Raw genomic sequence first — 12,571 nt, forward strand, 5'->3', positions numbered from 1 at the left:
ACGTGTGTCCATCAACGGCAACACATTGCGAGAAAAGGCTCTTAGCCTCTACGCACTGTTCAAACCTCCCACTGAAGAGGGACAGCCTTCTGATGAGAAGGAATTCAAAGCCAGCCAAGGTTGGCTTAACAGTTTTAGGAACCACTTCAACCTCAAAGTTGTGCAGACTACTGGTGAAGCTGCATCTGCCAATGAAGAGGCAGCAAAAGCCTACCCCAAACAATTAAAGAAAAATCATAGAAGAAAAGGGTTATCTTCCGGAACAAGTTTTTAATGCTGACGAGAATGGGCTGTTCTGGAAAAAAATGCCCAACCGCACTTACATTTCGAGATCAGAAAGACAAGCCCCTGGCTTTAAAGCAGCTAAAGACCACGTGACTGTGTTGTTTTGTGGCAATGCGGCTGGGCATTTAATAAAGCCAGGCTTGCTCTACAGGGCTGCAAATCCCTGTGCCCTAAAAGGCAAGAACAAAAATCTCCTGCCTGTGTTCCAGCAATCAAATAAAAAGGCTTGGGTGATGGCAGCATTAATTCTGGATTGGTTCCACAAGTGTTTCATTCCGGAGGTCAAGCGGTACCTCAAAGAGAAAGGACTTGACTTTAAAGTGTTGCTGATCATAGACAATGCTCTTGGCCACCCTGAGGCATACCGGTTTGCACATAACGATGTTGAAGTAGTCTTTCTCCCCCCCAATACTACCTCCATCCTCTTGACCAACGCATGATTCGCTGTTTCAAGGCCACATACACGAGGCTTATGTTCTCACAGATACATAGTGCTATGGATGCTGATCCCAATCTTAATGTGATGGAGTGTTGGAAGTCCTTCAACATTGCTGATTGCATCACTTATATTAAACAGGCAATGGATGCAATCAAGCCTGAAACAGTCAATGCATGTTGGCGAAACCTATGGAAAGAATGTGTGGATTTTAAGGATTTCCCAGCCATTGACAAAGAAGTGAAATGCATTGTTCAGGTGGCCAGGCAAGTGGGTGGTGATGGCTTCGTTGACATCCTTGAGGAAGAAATTGAAAAATTAATTGAGAGCCATTGAGAAACATTAACTAACAAAGAGTTAGAGGAACTGATAAAATCGTCTACAGAAGACGAAGACGACGACGACGACCAGGAAGAGCCAGCAAGTTAGAATCTTCATAAATTTGCTGAAGTGTTCCAACCTGCAAAACACCTGAATGATTTAATTACTGAATACGATCCCTCTGTGGAACGAAGTCTCAAAAATCAGACATAGTATTACGGACTATTTGAGACCATTTCAAGAAGTGTTTGAGCAGCTCAAGAGACAACAGCGACAGTTGCCGATCACCATGTTTTTTAAGGAAAAACAACCAGCAGTAGATGAGCCTACTCAATCAACTTCTCAAGCTGAACCAGGGCCAACCACTTTGTCTACGACTCGCTCTCTGTCACCTCCGTCTCCTGGATCGACATCAAGCCCTGATGACCCCCTGTAATTACCCCCTGTAATTAAAAATACAGTACTGTAAAATTATATTTTGCATATGTACTCTATTATATACTGTACATTACTGTACAGATTGTACATATTACTGTACAGGGTTTTACAGTATACACAAAACCATGCACAGTATACTGTACTTTATGGGTAATTTAAGGGATTTTCAAGGGTAATTTTGACAATATGCAAGTTTCGCTTTACGCACTGACTTTAGAACCTAACCCCCGCGTAAGATGCGACTCCTTGTGTCCTTTCAAATATACTATAGATCATAGCAAAATGTTTGGATACTGCTTGCCTCAGAAGAGAAACAATTGCCGGGGCAGAGGTTGTTTGTTTTCTTTCAAGTTTGGAAATTTAAAAATCAATTTAAAAGATAGAACATAAACGGAATCCAGCTCATCAGATTTACTAATGGCAGTCTGACCCTTGTTGGAATATTCTCAGGTTTAAGAAATGTGATAAACTAAACTAAACATTTCAGTGTAAATCATCTTTCAACCTGTCTGATTAAATTTCCAGAATTTGGGAATTTAAAAACAAAAAAAAACCCCACACAGTTATCCAGTTATGGATCAGGATCCTATGGTGGTGGCACTGTACATACACAAGGAGATCCTCCCTACCCCAAACAGTTTACAATTTCAGAAAGATTATAATGAGAATAAGCTAGTAATAAAGTTTAAAGAAGCCAGACTCTACAGCGGTTACCTTGACTCAAAGTAATAATAAAAATAATAATGGTGGAAAAATACAATACTACACAGAGCTTGGAAAACCTGGGGGTGGAGGGGAAGAATCCACTCAACAAGCAAGCTCTGCTGCTTTTACAGCCTTCGAGACCATTACAGAAAAGCTCAAATTATTACTCTTCATTTACAATAATATTCCTGATGCAATTTCAATGCCACAAAAACAATTTTTCATAGAAAGATCCTAAAAATATTTCTCCTCTTTTGTCCATTCCCATCCCACATACAAAGACTCAGGTAACAGATTAGTTTGAAAATAGAATGCCTGAATTTGCTCTCTCAAACTGCTGTAAATCTGGAACAGCAACTGAAGTCATTGGAGAACAGGTTTTTCACTACTTTAAGTGAGATCAGATACAGTCCCATGTATTCTAATGCTCTCTTTTTCTCCTCCCTTTCCTGCAATTCTAATTTAGAGACAAGGGCATAATGCAAAACCTGGCAGTTGAGCTCCATTCCTTTCCCCTCATCCACCCAAAATAAGGCATTAAAGCAGTTCTATATGAAATGTTAAGTGTTACTTGTTATTAACCTGCTTCTTTATTCAGTTACATAAGAATAACTCTGTAGCACCAACCTGCTTGAATCAAAGGGCACAATGAACTCATGAAATATTTGAAAAATTAGCCCATTTTGTTGGTCTTGTAAGATATGCCCACATTACATTCAGAGGGAAAGTAGGATTTCTAATTAAACAACATTATACAGATACAGTTAATCCACTTAAAATCAAACCCAGGAAAGCTTGTTTCTCTATGGTAAGGAAAGCCTCTCTTTGAATTGGCAGAGCAAAGAGCAGAATTAAGCCAACTATGCTCCATAGTGCATAATACTCACCACACAAAGTGAACAGACCATGGAAGTTATGCGCAGGTCAAAGGCACCCGAGGCATAAAGTTACATGAAGCTTTTACACTATAAAGTAGAAACCATGGGCTAGCTCTAGCAGTGCAAAGGGGATAGAGCAGGCCTGTTCCAGGGAACACTCACCTCTAGTGCGCCTCCTCCTGACTGCTCTGGGAATTAGCTCCTTCCAGGTCCAATGCTCCCTTCTATCACTCATTCACACACCCAGCAGCCTCCCTCTACAACTCAGGATGCTTCTCTTCATGGCTTGTCCCTCCAGCCAGGTCACTTTGTGTTTTCACTGCTTCCAGGCTATCAAAGTTCCACAGAACAATCCATCCCAGGCAGTCTTCAAATCCATTGCCCAAGTGGCAAGTAGTGAAACCCAGGACCACTCTTAGCTTAGAGACTCTCTAATCCATGGTCAAGATCTGCAATGTGCCACCTTGCTGCCATTTTCTACGTTGCCTCTCTCAGACTTCTGCTCCTCCGCTTTTCTGGGTAAATGTTCCTCAGGGCCTGGATCCCCAGGATTTCTACTCTCCCCTCAGCTTTCCCTCTCTAATCCCCTAGGAGCAATTGCAAGCTTTCCCCAGTGCTGCTAACTTCCTGGCTTTATATTAGCTTTGCCTGTTCCTTCTCAGCTAGGCTCATTAATCAGGGGGTTACTTAGGCCACTTAATTCCCTTCAGCTGTGGGCTGCTTAATTGCCCTGTCTCATCCTCATTAACCCTTTCCAGGCTAGTGTGTGATGAGCACCCCAGCACAATGCCCTAGTTCTAATAGGGAATCAGAGAATTTCCTTTGCAAAGGCTAATATCTGAGTAGCATGAAGCCAATGCAGCTGGCTCTACTCCATACATTTCTGGCCACTGGCTGGCTTATTCTGTGTTCAGGAGTGTCATGGGTGCAAGAAGACTTGTGGTTGAAACACGCTTTCCAGTGACACCGGGCAAGCATCCAGCTGGTGTAAGTTGGACCAGCCCTGACTCCCCTGAGGCTGCCTCAGAAGAGTGGCAAAGGGAAAGCTACCTAGGGTTCCTCCCTCTCAGGTGTGCCCACCTGAAGTTCTGGCCCACTGTCTTTAACAGGGTGTACTTGGAGAATCACATATCTTTTCATACTAAGTAATATAGTTGACATGGAGAATAGTCAGGAAAAAATAAGATAAACATTGTGTGTGTATTTTCATTTTCCTTCGGCTACAGTCATTTCAAATAGTACCTGACCAAAATATAGACCTTGCATTTCTTCTTTTTCACCTAGAACCACCCATCCTTCTCTCCAAAACTTAAACATGCAGTTTTGATTTTGATGATTGACCTCTAAGAAGCAATGTAAAGAGTTGTGTCATGTGTTTCTGTGGATCATTTCCAATCCCATGACAGCAGTCAGAATCAACTGGTTTTTTTTCACCTAACATGGTGAAAAATGCAGTATGAAATGCAGTATAAAGAAATGCAGTATGCAATATGGCTTCAATGATTAAGGAAGTCTTTAGTTACAACTAAATTCCACTAATTTTTGTGGACATTTTGCAAATCTACATAATTTTTATCTTTAGAGAAAGCTTGTAAATAAGATTCTTGTGCAACATAGTGTCTACCAGGAGTGTATGTATTCAAATACCACTTCAAAAGACAAACACAAACAGTTGTTTCTGTTCATAACGCAATACTTCATCCTCCTTCCACTTAAAAACTTCCCTCTTTGCACAACAAACAACACACCCCTAGGTAGCCACCTCTTTAGCATGATTCTTTGCTCTAGTGTAAAAGACTGGGAAAGGTACCACGGCAGCAGAGTGAGTGTGAAGTGGGTGCAAAATGCTACCATTCTAAATTGCTATGTTATACCCAGTTTGTGCTGGATACATAAGTGACCACATAAGGTGTAGGCCAATGATGAATTATGTCTCTAGTCTTCGAGACTCTCTCACACCCCCATCTTTTCAGAGTTTCTTTGCTATATCTTTGCTAATTTTTTTTTCAGATTTAAAAATTTTATTAAAGCTAATGTTAAAAAATATATATAATACATAGGTTGGGAAAAGAGTGTCTGTACATCTGGGTATAGTGCTTAGATTATCCACAAGTTTGGTTTTAAAGTCATAAGATACATGTAGTGCATAATCAGCAATAACCCAAATTTAGGTGAATGAATTTAAGAATACAATTTAGAAATTTCAGAGTAGCAGTCGTGTTAGTCTGTATTCGCAAACAGAAAAGGAGTACTTGTGGCACCTTAGAGACTAACCAATTTATTTGAGCATAAGCTTTCGTGAGCTACAGCTCACTTCATCAGATGCATAAAGTGGAAAATACAGAGAGGAGATTTATATACACACAGACCAATTTAGAAATTTAGCATCCATGCATTCGGGTACATTACTCCTTAAAAAAGTTATACAAGGAGTTGGTGGTGGAAAGCAAAATATATCAACGAGTGAAGATTGTCCCTCAATAATTGAGAATTTAGGATAGGTTGTCCATTTAGAAAATACAATCCATGAGGAAAGTATTTCAGTTACTTTCCTGACTGATCATCTCATTGGCACTCCAGCTCATCCCGCCTGGTATTGCCAATGTCTGGGGATGTGTTCTATGTAGATGTACCTTGACCACCTGATGGTCTCCAACACCATGAGTTGACGCATCAGCTCCTATATCATGGACTTCCCCAAACAGTTGCAGTACACGCATACAAAATGGGAAATGACTGCCGAGGAAGGAAGACTGCAGAAAGGGATCTGGGGGTCCTAATGGATCACAAGTTAAATATGAATGAACAGTGTAACACTGTTACAAAAAAAAGCAAACATGATTCTGGGATGTATTAGCAGGAGAGTTGTAAGCAAGACACAAGAAGTAATTTTTCTGCTCTACTCTGTGCTGATTAGGCCTCAACTGGAGTACTGAGTCCAGTTCTGGACACCATATTTCAGGAAAGATGTGGATAAATTGGAGAAAGTACAGAGAAAAAGCAACAAGAATGATTAAAGGTCTAGAAAACATGACCTAGGAGGGAAGATTTTAAAAAACTGGGTTTGTTTAAGTCTGGAGAAAAGAAGACTGAGAGGGGACACAATAACACACAATAATAGTTTTCAAGTACATAAAAGGTTGTTACAAGGAGAAGGGAGGAAAATTGTTCTCCTTAACCTCTGAAGATAGAATGAGAAGCAGTGGTCTTAAATTGTAGCAAGGGTGGTTTAGGCTGGATACTGGGAAAAACTTCCTTACTGTCAGGGTGGTTAAGCACTGAACTGAATTGCCTTGGGACGTTGTGGAATCTCAATCATTAGAGATTAAGAGCAGGTTGGACAAACACCTGTCAGGGACGGTCTAGATCAGTAGTTCTCAAACTTTTGTACTGGTGACTCCTTTCACATAGCAAGCCTCTGAGTGCAACCTCCCCCCCTTATAAATTAAAAACACTTTTTAATATATTTAATGCCGTTGTAAATGCTGGAGGCAAATTGGGGTTTGGGTGGAGGCTGATAGCTCCCTCCTCACTCCCCTGCCCCTGAAGAGAACCAGGACACCCCCCCCCCACATGTAATAACCTCACAACCCCATAAGGGGTCCCGACCCCCAATTTGAGAACCCCTGGTCAAGATAATACTTAGTCCAGCCATGAGTAAAAAGGAACTGGAGTGGATGACTTCTCCAGATCTTTTCCAGTCCTATAATTCTATGACTCTAAGGGTATGTCTACACTACGGAATAAGGTCGAATTTATAGAAGTCGGTTTTTTAGAAATCGGTTTTATAAATTCGAGTGTGTGTGTCCCCACAGTAAATGCTCTAAGTGCATTAAGTGCATTAACTCGGCGGAGCGCTTCCACAGTACCGAGGCAAGCGTCGACTTCCGGAGCGTTGCACTGTGGGTAGCTATCCCACAGTTCCCGCAGTCTCCGCTGCCCATTGGAATTCTGGGTTGAGATCCCAATGCCTGATGGGGCTAAAACATTGTCGCGGGTGGTTCTGGGTACATATCGTCAGCCTCCCGTTCCCTCCCTCCCCCCGTGAAAGCAAGGGCAGACAATCATTTCGCGCCTTTTTTCCTGAGTTACCTGTGCAGACGCCATACCATGGCAAGCATGGAGCCCGCTCAGGTAACCGTCACCCTATGTCTCCTGGGTGCTGGCAGACGCGGTACGGCATTGCTACACAGTAGCAGCAACCCCTTGCCTTGTGGCAGCAGACGGTACAGTACGACTGGTAGCCGTCATCGTCATGTCTGAGGTGCTCCTGGTCGCCTCTGTGAGGTCGATCAGGAGCGCCTGGGCAGACATGGGCACAGGGACTAAATTTGGAGTGACTTGACCAGGTCATTCTCTTTAGTCCTGCAGTCAGTCCTATTGAACCGTCTTATGGTGAGCGGGCAGGCGATACGGACTGCTAGCAGTCGTGCTGTACCATCTTCTGCCGAGCAGTCATGAGATGTGGATGGCATGCAGTCCGTCTGCTGCCAGCCAAAGATGTAAAAGATAGATGGAGTGGGTCAAAACAAGAAATAGACCAGATTTGTTTTGTACTCATTTGCTTCCCCCCCCTCCCCTGTCTAGGGGACTCATTCTTCTAGATCACACTGCAGTCAAGGTGCAGCGAGGTAAATCTAGCCATGTATCAATCAGAGGCCAGGCTAACCTTCTTGCTCCAATAAGGACAATAACTTAGGTGCACCATTTCTTATTGGAACCCTCTGTGAAGTCCTGCCTGAAATACTCCTTGATGTAAAGCCACCCCCTTTGTTGATTTTAGCTCCCTGAAGCCAACCCTGTAAGCGCCCCTCCCAGCGTCAGAGCAATGGCAAACAATCGGGCATCTGAGAGTGCTGTCCAGAGCAGTCACAATGGAGCGCTCTGATGGGGCTAAAACATTGTCGCGGGTGGTTCTGGGTACGTGTCGTCAGGCCCCCGTTCCCTCCCTCCCTCCGTGAAAGCAAGGGCAGACAATCATTTCGCGCCTTTTTTCCTGAGTTACCTGTGCAGACGCCATACCACAGCAAGCATGGAGCCCGCTCAGGTAACCGTCACCCTATGTCTCCTGGGTGCTGGCAGACGCGGTACGGCTTTGCTGCACAGTAGCAGCAACCCCTTGCCTTCTGGCAGCAGACGGTGCAATACGACTGGTAGTCGTCCTCATCGTGTCCGAGGTGCTCCTGGCCGCGTCGGCTGGGAGCGCCTGGGCAGACATGGGCGCAGGGACTAAATTTGGAGTGACTTGACCAGGTCATTCTCTTTAGTCCTGCAGTCAGTCCTATTGAACCATCTTATGGTGAGCAGGCAGGCGATACGGACTGCTAGCAGTCGTACTGTACCATCTTCTGCCAGGCAGGCAAGAGATGAGGATTGCTAGCAGTCGTATTGCACCATCTTCTGCCAGGCAGGCAAGAGATGGGGATGGCTAGCAGGCGTACTGTACCATCTTCTGCCAAGCAGCCATGAGATGTGGATGGCATGCAGTCCTTCTGCACCGTCTGCTGCCAGCCAAAGATGTAAAAGATAGATGGAGTGGGTCAAAACAAGAAATAGACCAGATTTGTTTTGTACTCATTTGCCTCCTCCCCTGTCTAGGGGACTCATTCCTCTAGGTCACACTGCAGTCACTCACAGAGAAGGTGCAGCGAGGTAAATCTAGCCATGTATCAATCAGAGGCCAGGCTAACCTCCTTGTTCCAATAACAACGATAACTTAGGTGCACCATTTCTTATTGGAACCCTCCGTGCAGTCCTGCCTGAAATACTCCTTGATGTACAGGCACCCCCTTTGTTGATTTTAGCTCCCTGAAGCCAACCCTGTAAGCCGTGTCGTCAGTCGCCCCTCCCTCCGTCAGAGCAACGGCAGACAATCGTTCCGCGCCTTTTTTCTGTGCGGACGCCATACCACGGCAAGCATGGAGCCCGCTCAGCTCACTTTGGCAATTAGGAGCACATTAACCACCACACGCATTATTCAGCAGTATATGCAGCACCAGAACCTGGCAACGCGATACCGGGCGAGGAGGCGACGTCAGCGCGGTCCCGTGAGTGATCAGGACATGGACACAGATTTCTCTGAAAGCATGGGCCCTGCCAATGCATGCATCATGGTGCTAATGGGGCAGGTTCATGCTGTGGAACGCCGATTCTGGGCTCGGGAAACAAGCACAGACTGGTGGGACCGCATAGTGTTGCAGGTCTGGGACGATTCCCAGTGGCTACGAAACTTTCGCATGCGTAAGGGCACTTTCATGGAACTTTGTGACTTGCTTTCCCCTGTCCTGAAGCGCATGAATACCAAGATGAGAGCAGCCCTCACAGTTGAGAAGCGAGTGGCGATAGCCCTGTGGAAGCTTGCAACGCCAGACAGCTACCGGTCAGTTGGGAATCAATTTGGAGTGGGCAAATCTACTGTGGGGGCTGCTGTGATGCAAGTAGCCCACGCAATCAAAGATCTGCTGATATCAAGGGTAGTGACCCTGGGAAATGTGCAGGTCATAGTGGATGGCTTTGCTGCAATGGGATTCCCTAACTGTGGTGGGGCTATAGATGGAACCCATATCCCTATCTTGGCACCGGAGCACCAAGCCGCCGAGTACATAAACCGCAAGGGGTACTTTTCAATAGTGCTGCAAGCTCTGGTGGATCACAAGGGACGTTTCACCAACATCAACGTGGGATGGCCGGGAAAGGTGCATGATGCTCGCATCTTCAGGAACTCTGGTCTGTTTCAAAAGCTGCAGGAAGGGACTTTATTCCCAGACCAGAAAATAACTGTTGGGGATGTTGAAATGCCTATATGTATCCTTGGGGACCCAGCCTACCCCTTAATGCCATGGCTCATGAAGCCGTACACAGGCAGCCTGGACAGTGGTCAGGAGCTGTTCAACTACAGGCTGAGCAAGTGCAGAATGGTGGTAGAATGTGCATTTGGACGTTTAAAGGCGCGCTGGCGCAGTTTATTGACTCGCTTAGACCTCAGCGAAACCAATATTCCCACTGTTATTACTGCTTGCTGTGTGCTCCACAATATCTGTGAGAGTAAGGGGGAGACGTTTATGGCGGGGTGGGAGGTTGAGGCAAATCGCCTGGCTGCTGGTTACGCGCAGCCAGACACCAGGGCGGTTAGAAGAGCACAGGAGGGCGCGGTACGCATCAGAGAAGCTTTGAAAAACAGTTTCATGACTGGCCAGGCTACGGTGTAAAAGTTCTGTTTGTTTCTCCTTGATGAACCCCCCCGCCCCTTGGTTCACTCTACTTCCCTGTAAGCTAACCACCCTCCCCTCCTCCCTTTAATCATTGCTTGCAGAGCCAATAAAGTCATTGCTGCTTCACAGTCATGCATTCGTTATTCATTCATCACACAAACAGGGGGATGACTACCAAGGTATCCCAGGAGGGGTGGTGGAGGAGGGAAGGAAAATGCCACACAGCACTTTAAGCACAGCACTTTAAAAGTTTACAACTTTAAAATTTATTGAATGACAGCCTTCTTTTTTTTGGGCAATCCTCTGTGGGGGAGTGGCTGGTTGGCCGGAGGCCTCCCCACCGTGTTCTTGGGCGTCTGGGTGTGGAGGCTATGGAACTTGGGGAGGAGGGCGGTTGGTTACAGAGGGGCTGCAGTGGCAGTCTGTGCTCCAGCTGCCTTTGCTGCAGCTCAACCATACACTGGAGCATACTGGTTTGGTCCTGCAGCAGCCTCAGCATTGAATCCTGCCTCCTCTCATCACGCTGCCGCCACCTTTGAGCTTCAGCCCTGTCTTCAGCCCGCCACTTACTCTCTTCAGCCCGCCACTTACTCTCTTCAGCCCTCCACCTCTCCTCCCGGTCATTTTGTGCTTTCCTGCACTCTGACATTATTTGCCTCCACGCATTCGTCTGTGCTCTGTCAGTGTGGGAGGACAGCATGAGCTCGGAGAACATTTCATCGCGAGTGCGTTTTTTTTTCTTTCTAAGCTTCACTAGCCTCTGGGAAGGAGAAGATCCTGTGATCATTGAAACACATGCAGCTGGTGGAGAAAAAAAAAGGGACAGCGGTATTTAAAAAGACACATTTTATAAAACAGTGGCTACACTCTTTCAGGGTAAACCTTGAAAGTTAACATTACATACATAGCACATGTGCTTTCGTTACAAGGTCGCATTTTGCCTCCTCCCACCGCGTGAACGGATTTTGGTTGAATGCCAGCAAACATACACTGCAATGCTTTGTTCTACAGTGATTCCCCAGTACGTGTTGCTGGCCTGGAGTGGTAAAGTGTCCTACCATGAAGGACGAAATAAGGCTGCCCTCCCCAGAAACCTTTTGCAAAGGCAGAACCGCAAATGCCAGGGCAAAGTAATCCTTTCACATGCTTGCTTTTAAACCATGTATAGCATTTTAAAAGGTACACTCACCAGAGGTCCCTTCTCCGCCTGCTGAGTCCAGGAGGCAGCCTTGGGTGGGTTCGGGGGGTACTGGCTCCAGGTCTAGGGTGAGAAACAGTTCCTGGCTGTCGGGAAAACCGGTTTCTCCGCTTGCTTGCTGTGAGCTATCTACAACCTCCTCCTCATCATCTTCTTCGTCCCCAAAACCTACTTCTGTATTGCCTCCATCTCCATTGAAGGAGTCAAACAACACGGCTGGGGTAGTGGTGGCTGAACCCCCTAAAATGGCATGCAGCTCATCATAGAAGCGGCATGTTTGGGGCTCTGACCCAGAGCGGCCGTTCGCCTCTCTGGTTTTCTGGTAGGCTTGCCTCAGCTCCTTCAGTTTCACGCGGCACTGCTTCGGGTCCCTGTTATGGCCTCTGTCCTTCATGCCCTGGGAGATTTTCAGAAAGGTTTTGGCATTTCGAAAACTGGAACGGAGTTCTGATAGCACGGATTCCTCTCCCCAAACAGCGATCAGATCCCGTACCTCCCGTTCAGTCCATGCTGGAGCTCTTTTGCGATTCTGGGACTCCATCATGGTCACCTCTGCTGATGAGCTCTGCATGGTCACCTGCAGCTTGCCACGCTGGCCAAACAGGAAATGAGATTCAAAAGTTCGCGGTTCTTTTCCTGTCTACCTGGCCAGTGCATCTGAGTTGAGAGCGCTGTCCAGAGCGGTCAGAATGGAGCACTCTGGGATAGCTCCCGGAGGCCAATACCATCGAATTGTGTCCACAGTACCCCAAATTCGAGCCGGCAAGGTCGATTTAAGCGCTAATCCACTTGTCAGGGGTGGAGTAAGGAAATCGATTTTAAGAGCCCTTTAAGTCGAAATAAAGGGCTTCATTGTGTGGACGGGTGCAGGTTTAAATCGATTTAACGCTGCTAAATTCGATCTAAAGTCCTAGTGTAGACCAGGGCTCAGTAGGTTGGGCTCCTCTCCACAGCCTTGGCAACTGCCTCACCTACTTCCACTGGTGCAGGTTCCTTGCACTGCTTTTCCTTAAGTACTGATTTTCCCCATGGGAGGCGGCGAGGGACACCTGGGCCGTGGTGGCCCCTTCCCTTCCCCGAGGTCTCCCCGCCCCCTGCC

General features: G+C 46.2%; 1 protein-coding gene across 1 annotated transcript; it reads right to left on the bottom strand.

Annotated features, from left to right (window-relative positions):
- Positions 1 to 10,533: 10,533 nt before the first annotated feature.
- On the bottom strand, positions 10,534 to 12,226 carry LOC142072616 (uncharacterized). Its single transcript, XM_075130050.1, has 3 exons — positions 11,966 to 12,226; positions 11,464 to 11,869; positions 10,534 to 11,075 (listed from the first exon to the last, which is right to left on the bottom strand). The coding sequence occupies exons 1-3, from the start codon at positions 12,041 to 12,043 to the stop codon at positions 10,534 to 10,536; spliced, it is 1,026 nt and encodes a 341-aa protein (XP_074986151.1). The 5' UTR covers positions 12,044 to 12,226.
- Between the last annotated feature and the right edge of the window lie 345 nt (positions 12,227 to 12,571).

The sequence above is a fragment of the Caretta caretta genome, chromosome 6 (assembly GCF_965140235.1).
Source record: "Caretta caretta isolate rCarCar2 chromosome 6, rCarCar1.hap1, whole genome shotgun sequence".
NCBI classification, from domain to species: Eukaryota; Metazoa; Chordata; order Testudines; family Cheloniidae; genus Caretta; species Caretta caretta.